Here is a 21,274-nt window from a genome sequence, read left to right as displayed (position 1 = left end):
GGAAAAAAAAGCTAACAATAATAACTTTTCAAAACTTTATCATATTGAAAAGCAACCTAGTAAGTTAAAGAAACCAAGATGATCATATTTAGAAATTCTAATATAATATGACCAACATAAATTTATCTCATTTGAGCTGATTCAATCCAACAACTAAAAGCAATGCATAGGTATATAAAGCCACATCCTTACTTCTATGGTACAATAGCCTAACTAAATTTGACTACATTTTGAGGGGTTTTTTTTTTTTTTTGGATCCAATGTCATAATATAAATAAAGAAATAATAAGAAATTATGCATGTGCTCATTCTAGAAATGTGATAGAAAAAGAGCATTGTTTCTCAACGACCCTCGACAAGGTACATTGGGGAGGGGGAGGGGGAGGGGGAGTGGGGGTAGGGGGGTAGGGGGTGGGGGTCAACAAAAATGTTAGAGCCCCCATTGAATGCGGGGATGAGAAAAAAAATGGTTAGAAAGATATGGCTATGCTTGGTGTTGTTTCCGCTTTTGCTTTGTTTTTCAAAGTGCACCACATGTTGCCTGGAAAGTGAACAATGATTAGGTGAGTTCATGTGAAGCAGCTATGAATGAAAGTGACCCCTCACATGAATCATTCATTGCTTTTGGATATCATCTTTACCCATTTGAGAAGTTAAATCATTTTAACCTTTCATTCCCCATCCAGCCATACTGCATACCCTTTGCATTTTCTTCTTTTATCCATGTCTTTCCGCCATATAATGACACTTTTTTTTGCCATTTCTTATTAAGAGAAGCTTCGAAATTACAAAAAAAAAAAAAAAAAAATTAAAAAAAATTAAAAAAGGCAAATAAAAACTTATCCTAGGCTTAGGCTTTTTGGATTTGATAAATGAAAAGTTCCTCTTCTAAGGTCAACAAGAATTTCTATATTTATTTTTAAAAATTTTATTCATATAACTTATCATCTTAAAAAGACTTTAATATGGAAATTAGACAAGGATTGTTTTTTTGTCATAATTTTATTTTGATTTATGCAATGACTTTTTTCATGTTTAATAATTTTTTTATAATATCAATATTATCATTTAAAGAAAATGAAAAGTATCCCATGATCCTTTATAAATATATATATATATTATTGCTAATAATTTGTCTAATGACACATATAATGTGCATTATAATTAGGTAATAATGTATCATTGAGAAAATAGTTTTAGAAAAATGACTCATTTAGGAAAATGTCTTTAAATGATTTACAAGTGAATGAAATACATTCTTTCAAAACCAATAAACATATCTAATATATTAAAGTTACAATCTCTTTAATAGTAAAAAAAAAAAAGTACAGATTATTAAATAATTCGTTGTAACTCATAAAACAAATTTCCATATAGTGCAAGTTTTTTAACAGCAAAAAAAATACAAATCATCAAGTGATTTGTTGTATCATATTTCCTTGTATAGAGTAAGTTTTTTATTAAGGTGAAATTTGTCATAAAGACATAAAATCATACTTTAATCTCAACCAACCGATTATTTGGAGCAACATCATATATAGACATATAATATATATTGATAGTGAACTTTCACATAGATGTAAACTATTAACCTCAAATCATTGGGATTCATCAACAGATGGGATGGCTAAGATATGATTTCATGAAGAAATTAATTAATATAAGGGTGTCCCTTGGATGTGACCAAAAGCTGAGTAGCCGGCAGAGTTCCTTGAAACTTGTACAAAATGTACATTTGAGTCATTGACATTGAAAATAACTTATTTGTACGTAGCTCTACTCTTCAAGATACCCATGGGAACTTTCAATACTTTAGTATATTTTCTTGGATGGAAACAGAAAGATGTGTAAAGAAAAGATTTGTATTTTATGTGGCAAAAAGAATATAAATTTTAATAATTTCTATTTTGAAAAGGACCCACGTCACCCACCCTAATTTTTTTGGGAAGAAAAAATCTTCCATAAATTTGTGTTTTTAAAATTAAATTAGGGTTTTAAACTTTGAACCGTTGTTGAGGTCAACTTGGTTAAAAACCCTAGATTTATAGAGAGATGAGATGAGATCATGAGAGAGAATCAATGAAGAATCATGGGGAATGGAGGGATTTGAGGGGAAGGAAATGGTCAAAAACCCAAGAAAAGAGGTGGGTATTGTGATCAACACAAAGCCCACTTCTCATTATATCTTAATTACAAATTCAATCATTTACCCTTCAATCTCTCACTATCATTTACTACTACAAATTCTATGTGTTATTTACCAAAAGAAGCTTTACCTTTTCTTTTTTCTTTTTTTCTAATTTTCAATTTGAATTGTATTTTTTAGAATATATGGAAAGTTTTGATTTTTAAGAATATAAATTTTCATTCGAATATATCAAAAAGATAATAAAATCCCGAATGATTAGCATGACCATGAATACAATTTGATAGAGAAATAAATGAGAATTTAAGATTAATTTGAATTTTTAAAATGATAGGGTTTTTTTTTTTTTTTTTTAAATATGGAGATTTTAAGTGCATTTAAGTGATAAAAAACAGAAAATGGGTATATGTATATATATCTTGTGGTTCCAAAATTATCCAAACTAAAAAAAATTAATAATATAGTTAAATATAATAAATATTGTATTCTTATTGTCTTGTTGACCGTAATGCCCCTCACATAAAGCAAATGAAATTGTATCCTCCAAAGAGAGAGGGAAAAAAAAGGGTTGGGGCCCAAAAGATGCAAGTGGGTTTTGTCTTATAATGATGATTAGTGCCCCAAGTGACCAACGAGGTGACTACATATGACCTTAATTATATAATCAAAGTTGCATTTCAACAATTTATCATCAATATTTTAAGTCCAAATGAAGTGTCCATTCCCACTTTGTACCCAAACCCATTTGAGATAATCTCAAGGCCAATCCAATGGTGCAAATCTTAGAACCTGGGTGGACAAACCTGCATTGGAGTTCCCAATTTTTTTTTTTTTTTGAATTCTATACATGGGATTCTCAATAGCTTCAAAGGGTAAAACAGTAATTTCAAAAATGAAAAATGTTTATTAATATGGTGGGGATTACAACATGTGCACAACTGAAGTAATTGCTATGAAAAAAAAAAAAAGTTGAGTAAGTCTTTATAAATTGAAATTATGCAAATTAATATTAACATGTTGGCTTTGAGCTGATGACAGTGTGCTCCCTTTAAAGCATACTTCCTGTCACTCTGCTTTTTGAGATTAAGATGATGTCGTTTTTGCAGAGGGGTGGAGACATGAGAGGGGGATTTAATGGAGTCAAAGCATTAATCATGTTGTTTGAATATTTGGATTAGTTTTCTCTTCACAGTGTGTGGTGGTATGTTGGATTGCCTGGATCTGAGTTTTGTTTTGCTGTTTCTTGTGTTTTTTCCTGCAAAAAAAACTGGTTTTTCTTCCTGCTTGGTGAGTGGATGGGAATGATTGTTATGGGCTTCCTCTGAAGATTTCCTCTGAAGATTTGCTTGTGTATGGATATGGGTTCAGGCTCACATGGCTGAAAATGTTTTTTCTTTTTCATTTACTTTTTCTTTTTGAGTTTCTAGTCAATTTCCCAGGAAAGCCAATACTTTTGGGATAGTCTTAAAAAATGGGTTTATTGACAAAAATTCAAACATGGAAGACAAAAGGGTTTGTTGAGAAATTATTCAAGCTTCATGGGTTGTGGTTCCGAATAAAATTTCCAAAAGTGCAATTGTTATTCTTTATAAATGGCCTTTTGTTTGTGGGTTCACCTTTTAAATCAGTGATATTTTCTGTTAATATGTTTGGATGGAATGATTTTTCCTTGTATCTCATTTATTTTGTAGTTATCTTATTCTAGATTTGGGAGAAGTTCATCTTTGGCTTAATTTTACAGCTTTTCTTCGGCTGTATTGACTTATCCTGTTAGACATATTTCCTTTTAAAAGAGGAGAATGTGAAAGAGATAATAGTATATACACATGATCTTCCTTTTCTGAATGTAAATTTAGATTTCATGGAATATATGGTATTTTTCCATTTTGCAAAAACCTAAATCTTTAGATATAGGTTCATTGCTTTCTGTTTCCTCAGTCTGCAGCCTTTTCCTTTTGACCCAAATCTCATTTCTTTCATAGATAAGGTTTGTCATGTGCGTGCGTGGTTTTTTTTTTCTTTTCTTTTCTGGTGATTTAGAAATTCATTTTTATGAGTACTCAATCATTTTTCTCATGTTCTTTTTTCTGTTGTGTTATATTTGCAGTGACTTGATATATATTCTAGATGTGACATGGATTTTTCTGAGTCCACAGCAGTTGTTTTCAATAGAATTCAAAAACTAGAACCAGAGAATGTTTCAAAGATTATAGGGTATCTTCTTGTTAAGGGTTTTAGTAAGGGAGAAATGATTCGGTTGGCTTTTGGTCCCGATAAGGCGATTCGTATGATAATTGAAGGGGTCAAAATAGAGCTTGGTTTGATTCCAAATCCACCATCTCCAATCTCTCCTCACTTCCCTCCTCTCTCTCCTTCAACTGGTTCTTGGTTCCCTTCATCTTCTCCGTCTCCCGTGAACCGATATCTCCAACATGCTACAGAGCAACTACCAAAAGATTATAGTCTCCAAAGTCAGCCTTTGGGTTTAGAGGAACAGTTAGAACAGGTCAACCCAGCAATTTTAGGAGTTTCCGGTGATTACTATTACCCGGAGACGGCAGTGGAAAATTTGAGTGTGAGGACGGGTCCAAGATCTCTGATTGGTTCGGAATTTCCAGTTAAGGTTTGTCACTATTTCAACAAGGGGTTTTGTAAGCATGGAAATAATTGTCGATACTTGCATGCACAAGTCTTTCCTGAGGTTTTAAGCCCTATTGCAAATGATCTTGCTAATGATGATCATATTTTCTCACCTGGTTCAATCGAGAAGTTGGAATTGGAGTTAACAGAGCTCCTGAAATCAAGAAGAGGCAATCCTGTCTCCATTGCCTCTCTGCCTATGATGTATTATGAGAGATATGGTAGGGGTCTTCAGGCTGAAGGGTACCTCACTGAGAGCCAACGACATGGGAAAGCTGGTTATAGTTTGACAAAGCTTCTTGCTCGGTTGAGAACCATTCGACTAATTGACAGGTGCAATGATTGTTCATGGGGTTCCATATTCATGGATTTTTTGCAAGTAGTTATTAATTGATTAATATGTCAAATATTTTGCAGGCCTCATGGGCAGCATTCAGTAATTTTGGCAGAAGACGTGCCAAAATACATGGAAAGCCGGAGTGAGAGGAGTGACCCTGGTCCAATTGTAAGTGGTTCCCGGCAGATATATCTGACATTTCCAGCTGAGAGTACTTTTACTGAAGAAGATGTCTCTGACTACTTCAGGTGATTCAACCTCCAAACTTCACTGAATCTAGTTTTTCATTGCTTCTAGTTTTCTTATCTTGTGGGGTGGTGTTTGCAGCACCTTTGGACTGGTTGAGGATGTGAGGATTCCCTGCCAGCAGAAACGGATGTTTGGGTTTGTAACCTTTGACAGTTCTGATACCGTGAAGAGCATTTTGGCCAAGGGAAGTCCACATTATGTTTGTGGGGCTCGTGTTCTTGTGAAACCTTACAGAGAAAAGCCAAGGACTGGTGATAGGTAGTCCCCTTTTTTTTTGTGGTGGATTTGATTGTTTAACGGCAATGGGTTTTCCCAATAATTGACATTTAAATCAAAACACATGCATTGTGGGAAATTTTTTTGCTTGTTATAGCATTAGAATTATTCTATGTAGTAAAAGTACTACTTGATATAATATTGGTAACAATTTATAATTTGTTCTATCAATTCATTTTTTGACACTTTTCAATCATTCAAATATGATTAATTCTGGGTGAATCGGGTTAGAACATTAGCCTTAGTACATTTTTAACTATCTGTACTCGCCAGCCATTGGAAATTTTTCTATGCTTTTTTACCACTTAGAACTTCTTGTGATGTTTAAGCTCCAGGATAATTAATACAATCTCTCACAAATATGTTGTTCTATTTTCATGCAGGAAATATTTAGAGAAATTTGAGTCTTCAATGTATTATCCTTTGCAATATGCAGACATGGATTCCGAGCTTCACATGAGTAAGTACATCCCTTCACATGAGCTTCACAGAGTTTCTTCCATTGAAACTCAAAGCAAAATTAAATTGGATGATTTTTTTGAGGAATGCTTCTGTGAGTTTCTTTACAAACTTGGTCATATGCCATGTGGTCGTTGATAAATTTTTAATTAATTATAAAAAATAAGGAACATTTATGCATTGTATGTATGTTTTGAAAATGTTTCTTTGTGTTTATAGGCTTATAGCATTTGTGTACCTTCTAATATGTATGATCTCTTTCAGTGCCTAGAGGAATGGAGACCTCAAGATTGCTCAGAAAGCAGATTATGGAAGAGCAAGAGTTTGCACAGGATCTTGAATTTGAGACAAGGCGTCTCTCCAAGCTGCAGCTAGCACGAAATCCTCTGGCCAATCAGCTCCACCATGGCTATTCCTTGGATGAACTAAAAGTCTTGGAAGGTCTGAAATTGCTTCTTTTTTCTTTTTTTCATTTTTAACTTTTGGTATTCCATCATTCTGGAATTGTTCTCTCTCTTCTGACTTGACGCTTTTTCTTGGTCTTGTTCAAACCATAGCACATGCAAATCATTCCAAGTTCCCGACTGTTGTCCATTCCAATTATCCATTGGATGTTTCAAACAATGGCTCTACAAGTGATGATAAGCCATGGCGTGCAGTCAACAACCCCATCGATCATAAGAGGTATAAATGCATTTCTATTAGTGATTAGTGATTCTTCCTTGTTGAATCTATGGTTGGCAACATTTCCTCGCAGCCTTAAAGCATAAGGGTTTTGGTATCTTCTTTTCACCAGTAACAAGTTCCAAATTCCCGTTACCTTCGATTATTGTCAATCACTGCATATTTGTGTTTTAGTAGCTACCATTCTGCTTGTTGCATTAATGCCCTTAATTGGGTGGTCTTCAAAGTTTTTATTTTTATTTTTTATTTTTATTATTATTATTATTTACGAGCAAATATAATATGAGCTAAACAAATGTGTGATGGAATTTAATCATATTAGATTTTTTTTATATAATCTCCATTATAATTGTTTTTATTTAATAAATTATCAAATACTAACCACATAAAATCATGCAATGTGATTTAAAGCATCTAATTAGAAAGAGTTAGTTTGTTTGTTTGTTTCATTTGCATGCAGCATTGTCGTTACATAAAAAAATCTTTTCAAAATCAGACTTGATAAAATGAATTAGTAAACAACATTGAAATATCATATAAGGGCCTCATTTAGAATCTTGGCCTTCGACTTACTGAAAATTGCTTTCTTCGGTTTCTTTTTGCTTTTCTGCAATATTGATGCTGCACCCATGTTGCTAATCTGATAAAAAACAATCTAACCTCTTTGGCTTGCGTTCATGATTATACTTATGAGTCATGTAACAAAGCATTATTTGTTTTGTCTGCTAACAGTTCAGGTCTTGAACTCCCGGATAGCCCATTTGCATTTCCGATAGGAAGCAGCATTTCTACAATATAGCAAGCAGCATTTCTACAGTCACATAGGTTCAGCAACACACAGATGAATGATAGGAGTATAAAACAGATAGGTTTCAAAGGCAGCATCATCGGTTTGATACAGAACAGCTTCTTCCTACACTTTCTCCCCTTACAATTCATGGATAAATGGATCAAAGTTCCCTGCAAGTATATACCGACAGAAGAAGAAACACTGCAAACATCTCCTCGTTGTTATCCAGGTAATGAATGAGGCATAGCTAGTAAAGAAGAAAATGATACACAAAATCTGCATGTAAGAAAGTTGTTTCAGTTTTTTTAATGTTAATCACAGAAGAAATGAGGTCTGGATCTATAGGAGAGGGTGTAATATAGTTTTCTACTAAAAGAAAGAAACTAGAGTATATGCGGGGTCTTTAGAGGTAAATACATGTCTATAATTTATGTAACACCGAACCATAAAAGGCTTCAAGCAAAGTTAGCATCCCATACCAATTTATGAGAATCTCCAAATTTTGCTGGGGCTCCTCACATGATGGAGTTGGGTTTGCATTGCCTCATCTAATCAGTTGTGGGCAAATGAGGCTTTTCTGCATTTGCACCTGTGTTCTCATTTGCTCAAGCCCAGAAATGATCATTCAAGACACAGGAACATTTCACCTCCAACCCTATGATCCATCCCATTAACAATGCCAATATTAAGCCAGGATGGATCATACAAATGATAATTCAAGACTCATGAGGTGCCATGTCAGATGTTGTAAAAGGTTTGACATCCTCATTGGATATTGCAAGATCATTTATATCTGATTTTTTTTTTTTTTTTTTTTTTAACTTATAACCCACCAAATTTTCAATAAAGTAGCCAATAATTGGGTTGGGAACAAGGAAAAGAAAGCTTCCGTTTTTCAAATATTGGCCCTCACCCCACTAGCATTTCACCTGGACCACATTAGATACTGTAATGTTTGTTTCTAAACCAGAGGTCCATGGTTGAAGTTAGACTTTCTATCATTCAGACCAAACAACCCACTTCATTATCAGTGGCTTCGAATAAACACATAAGCAGACGGGTGCACACTAGGCCTACTTTATTCTTGCGGATAAGATAAAAGATTTGCTGGATCTTCAAAATTTCAATGATTGAAACAGTAATATTATATGATCCACAAGTTAAATAAGCATAATAAGCTAACCTATTGAAAAATGGAGAAGTTGTAGTTGTTGAGGAATTATAGTCGTATAAAGACAACCTGCATTGTTCTGCTTTGTCTCATTCATTGGATCCCTCTCTAATTATCTCAATCATCTTTGGACAGATGCTTGCTCTGAAAGTGACACCATTTATTGATGGGTCCCTCCAATACTAATCTCTGGCCCAAGGCATACCCTATTGTAAACCCGATCACACCATCTGAAAGTGACTTGACAACCACATTGGATAATCTTTAAACTGAAGAAAGTACCAAAAAATAAAGAAGGGAAAACAAAGGAATGATGTTTGCACATACCAATGTGAATGAGGCTTGAAGAAAGAAATATGTTTTGGACTAGGTCAAGAACTCTGAAACAAATTGAATACCCATGACTTGCCCAATGAAGAAGAGAATATGTTATAATTAAATCATCGCATGCATACAAGGGGTTTTTTTTTTCTAGCATATAACTTCAATCCTTGTTGCTAGTCACTATTCTATAATATGCAAGTGTTTCTAGGACTGCAAAAGAAATATTTTCCAAGAAGTCACCTTTCAGGCATCCAACTCAACTTTGTGACTGGTGAATTCTAGGGGGCTTCACCAATGACAGAACAAAAACAGCTGGAGGTGTACACAACTGAGTGGGGTGATTTTCTCTGTTGCTAAAATTAAGTATAGTTACATGATTATATGTCAATATACATGATGATACTTTTACATAGTGTGCTTCGTCTTCCACCCATATGGTGTCGAGCATAAGGAGGAGCCATTCACCTTGAACAAAAAGAAACACATTTCTAAAAAGTGAAATAAAAATTTTTAAGGAGTGAATTGCTGAATCATTTCGTTCAATTCATTGGATGAACATCAATCACTGGTTCAGAGGAGATTACACCATGGCTAGCAGCCAGAAGACAAAAGCAGAGTAAAACAGGAAATGGAAGAGCTTAGAACATAACTTTGAATGCATGAAGGGGGAATAAAATCAACAATACTCTGCAAGCTTCAAAATCCACTTGGTGGCAATTCTTGATGCAGTAAGATAACAAAATCCGCTAAGATGTGACAAGGAGAAGAGTGGTACAAAAAAACGTCTCAAGGACAGAAAGGGAGAAAAGAAAAAAAGAAAAAGACTATGGAGTTGCCTTCTGCTGTGAACGACAGTAAGTACAAATTGCAACCCCAACGCTGTTCCCATGAGGATCTGCTGCTGTTAGGATGAAAACCTGCAACGAATTCAAGTAAATGTCAGAAAGAAATTTAAGTCAGCATTATTCAACACAAAATATCCAAAAACAGACATTCTCATGGTAAACAATTTGAATTGGAGGTTAACCTATATCTATTATGAATAAAATTTTAACTGTTAATATTATTTAAGGACTATTCAACCCCATGAATGCATGCGTACAGGGTATTGTAATCATTTATCAACTAGGAGTTCCTGTGAGTAAGGGATTTCATGCACTAGAGAATCCAAATTGGAGGCTCAACCATAAGTGGATTCACTCATTTTCTTGTTCAATAATACAGAACTGACCTTAAAATAGAGGATTGGGCACTGGTGTCATTTGATATTGTCAATCAACAGAAGTTAACAAAGCCCTTCTACACGCCTTAGATTGCGTATGTAATTGTTATATTGCCTTGACAGAGCTTATATATGACAGTGGCATGGTTTCTGCACATATAATGGCACTGAAAACAACATCAAAAACTCACTTTGATACACTAAAATAAGAAGCATGTGCAGTGATTCATGGGTTTAAGAAGAACAAAATCAGCAAACCACTAAATCACTCACCAGGGCTCATAGTCATTGGAAATCTGAGCTTCACTCAGAAATCTTCCAAGTATCCCAAAAATAACTATATCAGTTGTTGAAGTTTCAGGAAGACCACTCGCTCTTCCAATGATCATGCTAGTAAACTTATGACAAAGTTGAAATAGATCTGTTATCTTCGCTTCTCATACTTCTTTGCAAAATCTTTGAGTAGTAATCTCTGTCGAAAGGCCAAATAACTATCAAGACTAGTCCCAGCCCACTGCTGACAAAAGCATTCATCAGTTGGAACAAATGAACTCAGAGGAAATGGCCCCTTTGGGGCTTTCTTTAGGTAAACCAAGAACCTATGGCGAGGACGAATTCTCTGGTCCAAAGACAAGCTTAGATACATAGGATATTTGGTCAAGGAATGAACCTCATTTCGAAGTTCATTGACCAAGTACATGTACTTAGGCTTTAGATTATCCTCCAGTGATAGAGATAGTACCTGCAAGTATGGTCAAGACAATCAGAAAGTTTAAGACGATAAAACTCATTTAAGGAAAAAGAAAGCAATCAAACAAAAAACATCATAGTCACATTGTAGAAGAGAGATGGAAGGAACACAAGGTAAAAAATTATTTTCTTTAATCCTTTTCTACATAGAAACTCACATATATATATACAAAAAATCCTAGCACCTAAATCGAACTTTCCTAACTCAATTACAACAAATCCCTTTGATCACGGGATTGCTTAATTCTTTTTACAAAATCAGAACTTCCTTAATTTCATTCTACTACACTCCCCCTAAAGCTAGTGAATAGATGTTTTCCATTCGCAGTTTAGATACACGTGCTCGGTTTGTACTACTTAAACCTTTTATAAATATATCTACAAGTCGGTGGTCAGTAGATACACAAGGAGTGCAGATCAATCCACTATCTAGTTTCTCCTTAATAAAATGTCTGTCAATTTCTATGTGTTTAGTTCGATCATGTTGCAATGGATTATGTGCAATACTGATTGCAGATTTATTGTCACAGTAAAGTCTCATTGACCCATCCCATTCAATATTCAAATCCTCCAAAATAACCTTCAGCCACAGTAGTTCACAAAATCCTTAGGCAATGACTAGAAATTTTGCTTTTGCACTGGACCTTGCCACCAAACTTTGTTTCTTGCTTCTCCATGTCACCAAATTCCCACCAAGAAAGGTGCAATACCCAATAGTTAATCTTCTATCAACCACAAATCTGACATAATTTACATATGTGTATGCTTCAAGTACTAGTCTCAAGCTTTGTTTAGATAGCATACCCTTTCTTGGAGACTCCATAAGGTACAGTAGTACTCGATTAGCAGCTTGTAAATGAACCTCTTTTGGACTGCGCATGAAATGACTAATCACACTCACAACATATACTATATCCACTCTTATGTGAGAGAGATAAATGAGTCTTCCTACTAGGCATTGATGCATCTCTCTATCTACTATAGTATCTTCCTCAACCTCTCCAAGCTTATGATTAGCATCTATTGGTGTGCTTGCTGGTTTACATGCTAACTTCCTTGTTTCCTTGAGAAGGTCCGTTACATATTTCTACTCAAAAATAAAAATTCTTTGCTTAGAATGTGCAACCTCAATTCCTAATAAATATTTCAACCTTCCTAACTCTTTAATCTCGAATTTCTTAGTCAAGCATTATCTCAAAGTCTACCTCTCTATTCATCATTTTTTGTCATCATGATGATGTCTACATATATCAAAAGAGTTGTAACTCCCCCTGAATTTGAATGTCTGATGAACAACATATGATCTCCCTAACTTTGTATGTATCCCATGTTTTTCACACTTTTGCAAACCTTTCAAACCACACCCTTGGAAATTGTTTCAGCCCATATAGAGCTTTCTTCGGTTTACACACCTTTTTAATAGTTGGGCCATTACCAAATCCAGAAGGGACTTTCATATAAATTTCTTCTTCCAAATTTCCATTCAAAAATGCATGTTTGACATCAAACTATTGTAGATCCCAATTATAATTTGCTACCAATAATAACAAAATTTTGATTGTGTTCATCTTGGCAACCGAAGCAAATGTCTCTAGAGAGTCCACATCATATTTTTTTAGTGTATCATTTAGCCACCAGTCTTGCCTTGTACCTCTCTAATGTCCCATCCACTCTATACTTGACAGTATAGACCCGCTTACATCCCACTAGATTTTTTCCTGTAGGTAAATCTCCCATCTCCCAAGTTTTATTCTTCTCTAGGGCCTCCATTTCTGCATCCATGGCTTGCCTCCGATTTTAATTAAAAAAAGCCTTGAATAGAGTGGTAAGAATATGAATATTGTTCAAACTTATGAGAAAACCCTTATGGGATGGAGACAACTTTTCAAATGACACAATATGGGAAAGTAGATACAAAGGGCATTTAATGCATTCCCTCATTCCCTTTCTAATGGCAATAGAGAGATTTTGATCCATAGATTTTTTAGATTGAAGTTCAAATTCAGTTTGTAAGGAAGGATGAGAAATTGTTACCTTATTTCTAGAAGCCAATTCAGATTCGTGGACTTGTATTAGTTTAGGAACTACAACTTTCTTTCTTGAATACACTTTACCAATCATTCGATCTTCAAGAGCAGACTCAAGCAGCAACGACTTGGGTTCAAGGAAGTAGGTTATGGATACTAGATCAGACACTGGACTAAAGACTGTAGGAGGGTTAATGAGAGAGATCAATAAGATAAGAATCATGATCTTTGTCTTCCTTGATGGAATTCTCCCCCTAAAGACAAGGAGTAAGAAAGTAGGAGTCACTCTCGTTGAAAGTAACATTTGTTGAGACAAAAAAATAAAATAAATTGGATGGTGGATTACAACACTTATACCCCTTTTGAGTTGAGGAATATCCTACAAAAACATATTTGACTACTCTTGGGTCCAATTTTCCCTTGTTTGGACTATGAACATGCACAAAGCGCACACACCCAAATATCTTAGGAATGAGATGGTTTGTGGTTTTCATATTAGGATAAAACGATGAAAGTATATCTATGGGACTTTTGAAACCTAAGACTTTAGAGGGTAATCGATTTATGAGATGTGTGAGATTAGGATAGCTTCCCCTTAATAAGATCTAGGCACATTATTTTTAAAACAAAAAAACTCATGTTGTATCAAGGTGGCCATTTTTCCTCTTAGCAACTCCATTTTGTTGTGAGGTGTTGACACATAATGACTCACAGATTATTCCCTCATGTTGAAGGTATGGAGTTAGGACTTGATTGAAATAATCTCTGACATTGTTAGATTGAAACCTCTTGCTAATGACAACAAATTGGTTTTTTATTGTGTTATGAAAGCTTAGAAGAACAAAATCCACATTAGATTTGTGTTTAAGTAAGAAAATCTAGCAAGCCCTCATACAATCATTGATAAAGGACACAAACCAACATGCCCTAGATATATTAGGAATAGGGGAACGACCCTAAATATTACTATGAATTAGATGAAAGGGCTCTAAACTTCTTTTATCATCATTGGTGAGGAAGGTTGAACACTTGTGTTTGGCAGGTTCACATACATTACAATGAAAACTTTCAACATCTAATTTCTTAAATAAAGAAGTAAACACAATCTTAAGAGTTCTAAATGATGGATGTCCAAGTCTACAATGTTGAAGCCAAATTTTTTTCTTTATTGATAAGGTGGTGCTCAAAAAGAAAAGATACGGATGACTCGTTTGATGTCCCAAGGTAGTATAGTATGTTCCATTCTGTTCCTTAGCAAGTCCAATCATCTTTCCCAAGTCCTGGTCCTAAAATACAGTGACTAGGGTAAAAAGTCACATTGCAACCTAAATCTTGTGTAAGTTTTTATATAGAGACAAGATTAGTGGACAACTTGGGAACACGAATCACATTTCTACATGTGAGTGTAAGACTAATTTGGAGATCTCCTACACTTGCAACAGTGGTTTGGTTAATAAACCATCTACTGTAGCTATTTTCCTACTACTTGGACAAAGGGTTATAGTTGTTAAATTGGTGTGATGAATGAGTCATGTGATCTGTAATACCTGAATTTAAAACCCAAGAATTGACAAAGATTCTATCCGAGATTTTTAATCTAATGGAAATAGGAAACTTACCTAAAATGACCTACTTGAAGATTTCCTACTTAAGGTTTCTCAAGAGTTCCTAACAAAGCTCTCAATTTTTCAATCTCCTACTGATAGAATCTACCTTGTTCTAGAGATTTTTCTTCAATTGGCTAGACAAAAGACAAGTTTTCTTGCCCATTATCCCTTCGTTGCCCTCCATTGTAACCCCACTCTTTGCTAAATTTGGTTGACTTACCATGAAGTTTCTAGCGTTTTTCTCATGTATGTCTGAGCTTCTAATGGTAAGTGCACCACAAGTTATCCCTGTTATCACGATTTAAAGCTCCTAACCAATCAGTCTTTTTGTTATCAACAGTGCTAGCCTTTTTATCACTCCCTTTGTTAGCAACCATAGCCGAGCCTATTCTGAGGTTCAAGCATGACACTTCTCTTGCTTTCTTCTGCTCAGATAATAAAGATAGTGTAATTCAAAATTGGAAGCTCTTTGCTTAGAATTTGGATTATAACTTGGTCAAATTCAGCATTTGGACCAACTAAGAAATCATATACTTAATATTTTTCAATATAATTCTTCAAGATTGTTGCATCCTTAGGACATTTTGTCTCAATGTATTGACAGTGATCAAGTTCTTGTCATAGATTTTACAACATATTGACATACTTTGTGATTGTCTTGTTTACCTGTTTTGCTGCTCTAGTCTTGACTTTAATTTTATACACTTGTGTTGCATCTAGTGCCTTCAAGTATGTCTGATGAACTGCATCCTAAATGTCTTCAGCAATTGTCAAGAACATACAAGTGTCACTAATTTCAGGCGTCATTGAGTTCCACAACCATGCGATAATCATTGAGTCTTACTCATCCCATGCATCAAACCAAGGGTCTCCTCTCCTTGGTCCCATTCCCAAGAGATGACATAAATTTCTTTTTCCCTTCAGAAAGGTATGAACAAACTGAGACCATTTTAAATAATTCTAACCATTAAGCCTGAATATTGCTTGAATATTCTACAATTCTCTTGTGTTGTGATTGGTAATCACTCCTTTAGATTTAGCAATGACAGTGGTAGTTTCTAATATCTTAGACAATTTTTCTCTTTTTTCCTTTCTTTGCTTTTTTAGAAATAAAAACAAACTTCGACTAATCCCACAAGGCCCTGAAGTTAACGGCCAAGTAAACCTCCAGTGGCCCTGAGGGGACTCGAATTGGAAATAAAAACAAACTTTTAAAAATATAAAAACCAACCTAAGGGTTTAAACAACACATTGAGTCATGTTATAACTTTAGTGGGCAATGGTCTCCGGTTTCTTTTGCAATGGGTTCACAATCTCCTATTGTATCGGAGGTGCAAAGATGACAATGGTCTCCGGCTGCTTTTGCAATGGGTTCACGATCTATACTTATAGTGGTGACAATCACAAGGATGGAGGAGAAGATGGTTGAAGCAATCTCAATGAAGATGGTGTGCGGCAACGCGAAGCGGAGATGATTACGATGTGAGGATGAGACGTCTGGCGAGGCTAAGACAAGGTCAACGACAAGGCAGAGAGTAATGACGCAATCTCTAATTTATAATGTGACGATGACAGATGTTGCTACATCATCGGTGTGAAGAGGAGGGCACAATCTCTGTTTTGCAATGAGTTAACAACGTGATGACCACAACATGACGACGATGACTGCTTTGGTGTTGCGTTCACAATCTGATTGGCTATAATGGTCCGACTTAGAAAAGAGGAAATTTTAAGACCAACGATGAAGGTCGATTTTGGTCTTCAACTTGACAATGAAAGCCAAAAAAAACTTATCTTCCCTGATTTACAAGCCTAAAGCTCTAATAGCATGTAGAAGAGAGATGGAAGGAATACAAGGTAAAAAATTATTTTCCTTAATCCTTTTTCTTATAGAGAATATATATATATACACACATAAAATCCTAGCACCAAAATTAGGAACTTTCCTAACTCAATTACAACAAATTCCTTTGACCACAGGATTGCCTAATTCTCTTCACAAAATCACAACTTCCCTAATTCCCTTCTTCCACACACATGATAAAATTTCTTTAAAAGATTTATCATTTTTTCTTAAGGCAAACCATTTCAAACAAAATATATATTATAACACAAATTTATAAGTACTAAGTGAAAATTTCCATACATTATCATATTTTCAAAACCTAAAAGGGGATCATGAATACTCTAGAAAAATAAAACACAAAGATGAGGGAGACTATACTGCTTTCTGCAACAAATAAGTGCGAGAAATCCCAAATATGTAAATCCAAGAGTGAATTTGTTAATTTCTATGAAATCTGAAAAGAGAACTGACCTGTGTAAGATTTGTTAAAACTTTCAAGATGTCAGAATTACGCATTCCAATACTTCTCAGGAAATTTATCCTAGGCAGAAATCCATCCTCAATGCTGTAATGAAGAAGCTGGGGATGTTTAGTAACCATTTTCACTATACTATCTCTGGGAGCTCCCAATTCTCTTGAGAGAAAACTATAGCGGGTGTTCCATGAATTGTCAATCCTCTGAACCAGTATTTGAGGGCTTAACTGCACGACTTTCCCTAAATCATTTTTCTTAATGCCAACCTCTTCGATCAAGTACCTCACTGTGGGTTTCAATGAATTCTCCACACTATAAGAAAACAAAGATGGAGCAGCAGCAATTACATGCCCTATTCTAGAATCTGGAATACCCAAACCCACCAAAAAAGCAACATGGGACTTCAGATTGTTCTCCACTGTATACTCTAGAATTTGTGGCTGCCTCAAAATAATTCTTTTGATGTCTCTGTGTTTGACACCAACACTTGACAAGTACTCCAACCTTTCCTGTGCAGAACATGCATTAATCTGAAGGGAAGGCATGTGCCTCTCATACATTTGGATAAAATGCGATTCCTTAAGTCCAAAAGTGCTCAGGTAATCAAGAAGTGGAAACCATTTCTCATCTAAATCTATTTCTTCTGATAATCGACAGTATTTGTTCTCTGTAGATTTCCTGGGCTTCAGCTGCAAAAAAAGAAAACTCGTAATATTTCCTTCATGCCATTCACTACATCCATAATAAATACCACATCTCATTATGTTACCAAATAATTACCTTTCCTATCCCATGCATTTCTGATGAATCATAATCTTCTGATTTGTTGAAAGTATGATAAGAACTCCCAATGGTGTTTTTCCCATTTTTGACATCCAATTCTCCTTTGGAAATATTAAAACTTCCTTCAGATTTTAATGATCTAATGCTCTGGTCTTCTTCTAGTTGTCTCCGGCTACCTTCATGAACAAAATTATCATTAGCCATGTTCCCTCCTGAAACTTTTTGAAATGCTCTAAAGCTCATACCTTGTCTTGTATCATTCCCCTTCTGTGAATTAAATTTTTTCCGATCAGCATCAAACTCTTCTGTCTCAGAATCTTCATCCTGGAGATACATTCTAAAGTGAAGCAGCAAATACTTTTGACAAGAAAAAGCAAACTCATACAGTATAATCAATAATGTAAAGATAAACAATTCCCAACATACCAGCAGCACACCAAGTCAACAGATGACCAGGAAAAGGCATACATAGAGCACAAGGAAAAACAGTTCATATATGTAGATCTAAGAGAACATAATTAACAACAAACTGATGTTGTTCGCAGAAGTAAGAAAAACATGAAAACCACTTCAAGCATATAAAAACCCCCATCTGGCTTTAAGTATCAGCATACTGTTTAATGACAAAAAGTAAGCCACTCTTCTGGACTTCAATAAACCTAAAATTGAACCTCACCAATCTTCATTTCTAGATGATATCTGAAACTTCCAAATGATAGATAATGGATTCTCATCCTTAAGATGAGTGATAGGCCAACCCTTTCCATTGTAGTTTTTGAATTTCTTTGAATTCCTTTTGCAGTTGTGAATCAGGGTAAAGGGCAAAATACCTCAGTTCAGAAGAAAAACCATATATGTGCATGAACAACAAACTTACAGTTCAGAGCTAAAGTGAAATAATCCAATAAGTTTCTCAAAAATACGTTTTATAGTCTATTTGACAATGATTTTAAGAAGTGTTTTTAGCCTATAAAATGTTTTTGAAAAAAATTAAAAGTGCGTTTGGTAGTGATTTTAGAAAACGTTTCTAGCCTTTCTAAGGCTTGAATGATACAAATTTCTAATTGTTAAAAATATTAGAAACACTTCCTAAAATCATTGTCAAACAAACTATAAGTGTTTGGTAAAATTAAGTAAACACTTCTAAAAATCTAAAAACACACTTAGAGTGCGTTTGGTAGTGATTTTAAGAAGTGTTTCTAACTTTTATAACACTTTTCATCATTTAAAGTATTAAAAATACTAAAAACACTTCCTAAAATCACTGTCAAACGGACTCATATGGTATTGAAAAATCACTTATAGTATTTTCTCCAAAAACACTTTATCCGTTATTCTAAAAACACTTCCAGAGGCACTCACGGTTAGCACCCTCTCTCCTCCACGTGATTCCTAGTGTTTCATTCTACTTCAATTATTTCTAGAAAAGCATTGAACGGATTAGCATTTTCTAAGTTCTTTTGTCGGTTACAAAAGCAAGAATTCCATCGCTTTAGATCTCAAAAAGCAAACAAAACGCCAGACCACCCAGAAAAGCACCAAATTCCATCTCAAATTACCAAAACAAAAGCAAATTTCACTTTAAAAAAGATAAAAATAAATAAATAAATCACACAACATACAAACCACAAGCTCGATTCTAAATGCATTGCCAGTTGAGTATTCTCCAAGACCTTTTTCCCGATTCCAAAAGCAAACTTTCATTACTTTATCGCTTAAAAATAAAGAAATTTGTTTGCAAGATCCCGAAGCACTCAAACAATGCAGGATGTTCCAGTTAAAATTACCAAAACAAAAGGAAATTTCACATTCAAAATTAACAAGAACACATCCTGCAGGCTCAGAAATACTTCTCTTGATTTCAAAAGCAAAAGATTTCCACTACTTGAGCTCTTCGAAAGCAAGAAAACCGGTTCCAAGAACCCAACCGGCCAAAAACAAGCAAAAAATTCCCCCTCAAATTCCCAAACCGAAACCATACTTCAACAAAAACCTCAAAACAAGCCAAAAGAAGAAGAGGGAGAAAAAAAAAACATAGAGCTCACATCGAAGAACCAATCTCCATCCTCATCCCCCGCATTGTCATCAGTATCGTAAGGCGAGAGCACTTGTCCGTAGCGTGACCTGCGATTGGACTTGAGAATTCTAGGATTAGAGTGCGTAGACAGCACAGTGAACCCACTGGTTCTGCAACTGCTTCTTCTTTTATCGATTTTTGCACTGATGGAATTGAGATTCGAGAGTGAATCAGGGTTTGATGAAGCAGAAGGAGAGTGAGAATGAGGAATGAGGTTGAACGTGTAGAGATAGAAAGCAGCCATGTTGGAGAGAGAATGAAAGAGAGGAACCCTATCTGCTCAAAAATATCTCCTGTTTTCCCTTCTTCCCATCTCCTCTCGCTTTCAAAATATTTTTATAATAACATTCCATAAAATAAAATAAAAAATGATAGATTTCTTTTTGTAACAAAAAAAAAAAAATATATATATATATATATATATATAGGCTCATTATTTATTATTATTTTATTTAATAAATCGTAGTCAAAATTAATTTAAAATTTTCAAACTTTGGTCATCTAAATAATATATAGAAAAAATCTATGCACATGGTGATCATCATTTTTAACTTGTATCAATTTCCCAACCATTACCATAATTTATTCCAATTACCAAAAAATATTTGTGGAATACCATTAAACCCTAATAAGGCCTGATGGGCCCCAATTTGCCTTAAAAAATGTACATATTTTTATAAAGAATATATATATATATATATATTTTTAAGGATATACACTGGGGCTTAGAATTTGCACTTCAAGGTGAGGGAATGCCTCAAATGCATTCCCAAGGCTACATAAATGGATATTTAAACCCTAATAAGGGATGATGGGTCCCACTTTGCCTTAAAAAAAATGTCAACAATTTTATGAAGAACATAGATGTACATAGGCCTTGAAATTGATCATAAAGGTGGAGGAATGGCTCAAATGAATCCTCAAGGTTGCACAAAAAAATATTTAGACCCTAACAAGGCCTAATGGGTTCGTGGTCCATGTTTTAAAAAATGTACATATTTTTGTGATAAATGTATGTATTTTTTAAAATTGGTTTTCAAGGAGAGGAAAGGGCTTAAATGCATTCATGAGGTTACATAAATGAATATTTAGACATAATAAAGCTTTATGGGCTTCCCATTAGCTTTAGGTAAAATATACACATATTTTGTAAAAAAATGTACGTATTTTTCTTAAGGATACACATAAGTTTAAAATTCATACTTTGAGGTTGATGAAAGCCTCAAATGCATTCTCAATGTTACACAAATGAATATTTAAATATTAATAAGGCCTAATGGGTCCAGATCCACCATGGAAAAATATGTATTTTTATGGAAAAATGTACGTGAGATTAGAATTCGTACTTTGGAAATGTGGTCATGATAGTAATAAATGAATATTTAAAGCATAACAAGGCCTAATGGGATTA

General features: G+C 34.6%; 2 protein-coding genes across 9 annotated transcripts; one reads left to right on the top strand and one right to left on the bottom strand.

The window, feature by feature from the left end:
• Positions 1-3,097: 3,097 nt before the first annotated feature.
• On the top strand, positions 3,098-8,099 carry LOC100243592 (zinc finger CCCH domain-containing protein 18). 6 transcript variants are annotated; one of them, XM_019217189.2, is made up of 9 exons: positions 3,148-3,347; positions 4,254-4,769; positions 4,917-5,119; positions 5,204-5,371; positions 5,451-5,630; positions 6,032-6,108; positions 6,372-6,548; positions 6,665-6,791; positions 7,524-8,099. In XM_019217189.2, the coding sequence occupies exons 2-9, from the start codon at positions 4,281-4,283 to the stop codon at positions 7,588-7,590; spliced, it is 1,488 nt and encodes a 495-aa protein (XP_019072734.1). In that variant the 5' UTR covers positions 3,148-3,347; positions 4,254-4,280; the 3' UTR covers positions 7,591-8,099. The 6 variants fall into 6 exon arrangements, with proteins under 6 accessions (XP_002276183.1, XP_019072734.1, XP_059591256.1 ...); XM_059735273.1 differs by having other exon boundaries at positions 3,148-4,133; XM_002276147.5 differs by having other exon boundaries at positions 3,098-3,347; positions 4,254-5,119.
• Positions 8,100-9,598: 1,499 nt separating this feature from the next.
• Positions 9,599-20,211, bottom strand: LOC100260706 (transcription termination factor MTERF9, chloroplastic). Of its 3 annotated transcripts, none has more exons than XM_002276188.5 (7): positions 19,832-20,211; positions 18,032-18,110; positions 17,784-17,962; positions 17,000-17,692; positions 10,572-11,040; positions 10,308-10,465; positions 9,599-9,993 (listed from the first exon to the last, which is right to left on the bottom strand). In XM_002276188.5, the coding sequence occupies exons 1-5, from the start codon at positions 20,105-20,107 to the stop codon at positions 10,723-10,725; spliced, it is 1,545 nt and encodes a 514-aa protein (XP_002276224.1). In that variant the 5' UTR covers positions 20,108-20,211; the 3' UTR covers positions 9,599-9,993; positions 10,308-10,465; positions 10,572-10,722. The 3 variants fall into 3 exon arrangements, with proteins under 3 accessions (XP_002276224.1, XP_010644524.1, XP_010644525.1); XM_010646222.3 differs by having other exon boundaries at positions 10,308-10,448; XM_010646223.3 differs by lacking the exon at positions 10,308-10,465.
• Positions 20,212-21,274: the final 1,063 nt, after the last annotated feature.

The sequence above is a fragment of the Vitis vinifera genome, chromosome 19, assembly GCF_030704535.1.
Source record: "Vitis vinifera cultivar Pinot Noir 40024 chromosome 19, ASM3070453v1".
In the NCBI taxonomy this organism is placed as follows: Eukaryota; Viridiplantae; Streptophyta; class Magnoliopsida; order Vitales; family Vitaceae; genus Vitis; species Vitis vinifera.
Note: the sequence above shows the minus strand (reverse complement) of the source record. Positions and strands in the feature narration are given on the sequence as shown.

Coding starts and splice junctions, on each gene's coding strand:
- LOC100243592 (XM_002276147.5), top strand. CDS start 4,281: ATGGATTTTTCTGAGTCCACAGCAGTTGTTTTCAATAGAATTCAAAAA. Junction 5,372..5,450: donor GATGTCTCTGACTACTTCAG/GTGATTCAACCT, acceptor TGGTGTTTGCAG/CACCTTTGGACTGGTTGAGG. Junction 6,792..7,523: donor AACCCCATCGATCATAAGAG/GTATAAATGCAT, acceptor GTCTGCTAACAG/TTCAGGTCTTGAACTCCCGG.
- LOC100260706 (XM_002276188.5), bottom strand. CDS start 20,107: ATGGCTGCTTTCTATCTCTACACGTTCAACCTCATTCCTCATTCTCAC. Junction 17,963..18,031: donor GGGGAATGATACAAGACAAG/GTATGAGCTTTA, acceptor TTGTTCATGAAG/GTAGCCGGAGACAACTAGAA. Junction 11,041..16,999: donor TTTTAACAAATCTTACACAG/GTCAGTTCTCTT, acceptor CCATACTTGCAG/GTACTATCTCTATCACTGGA.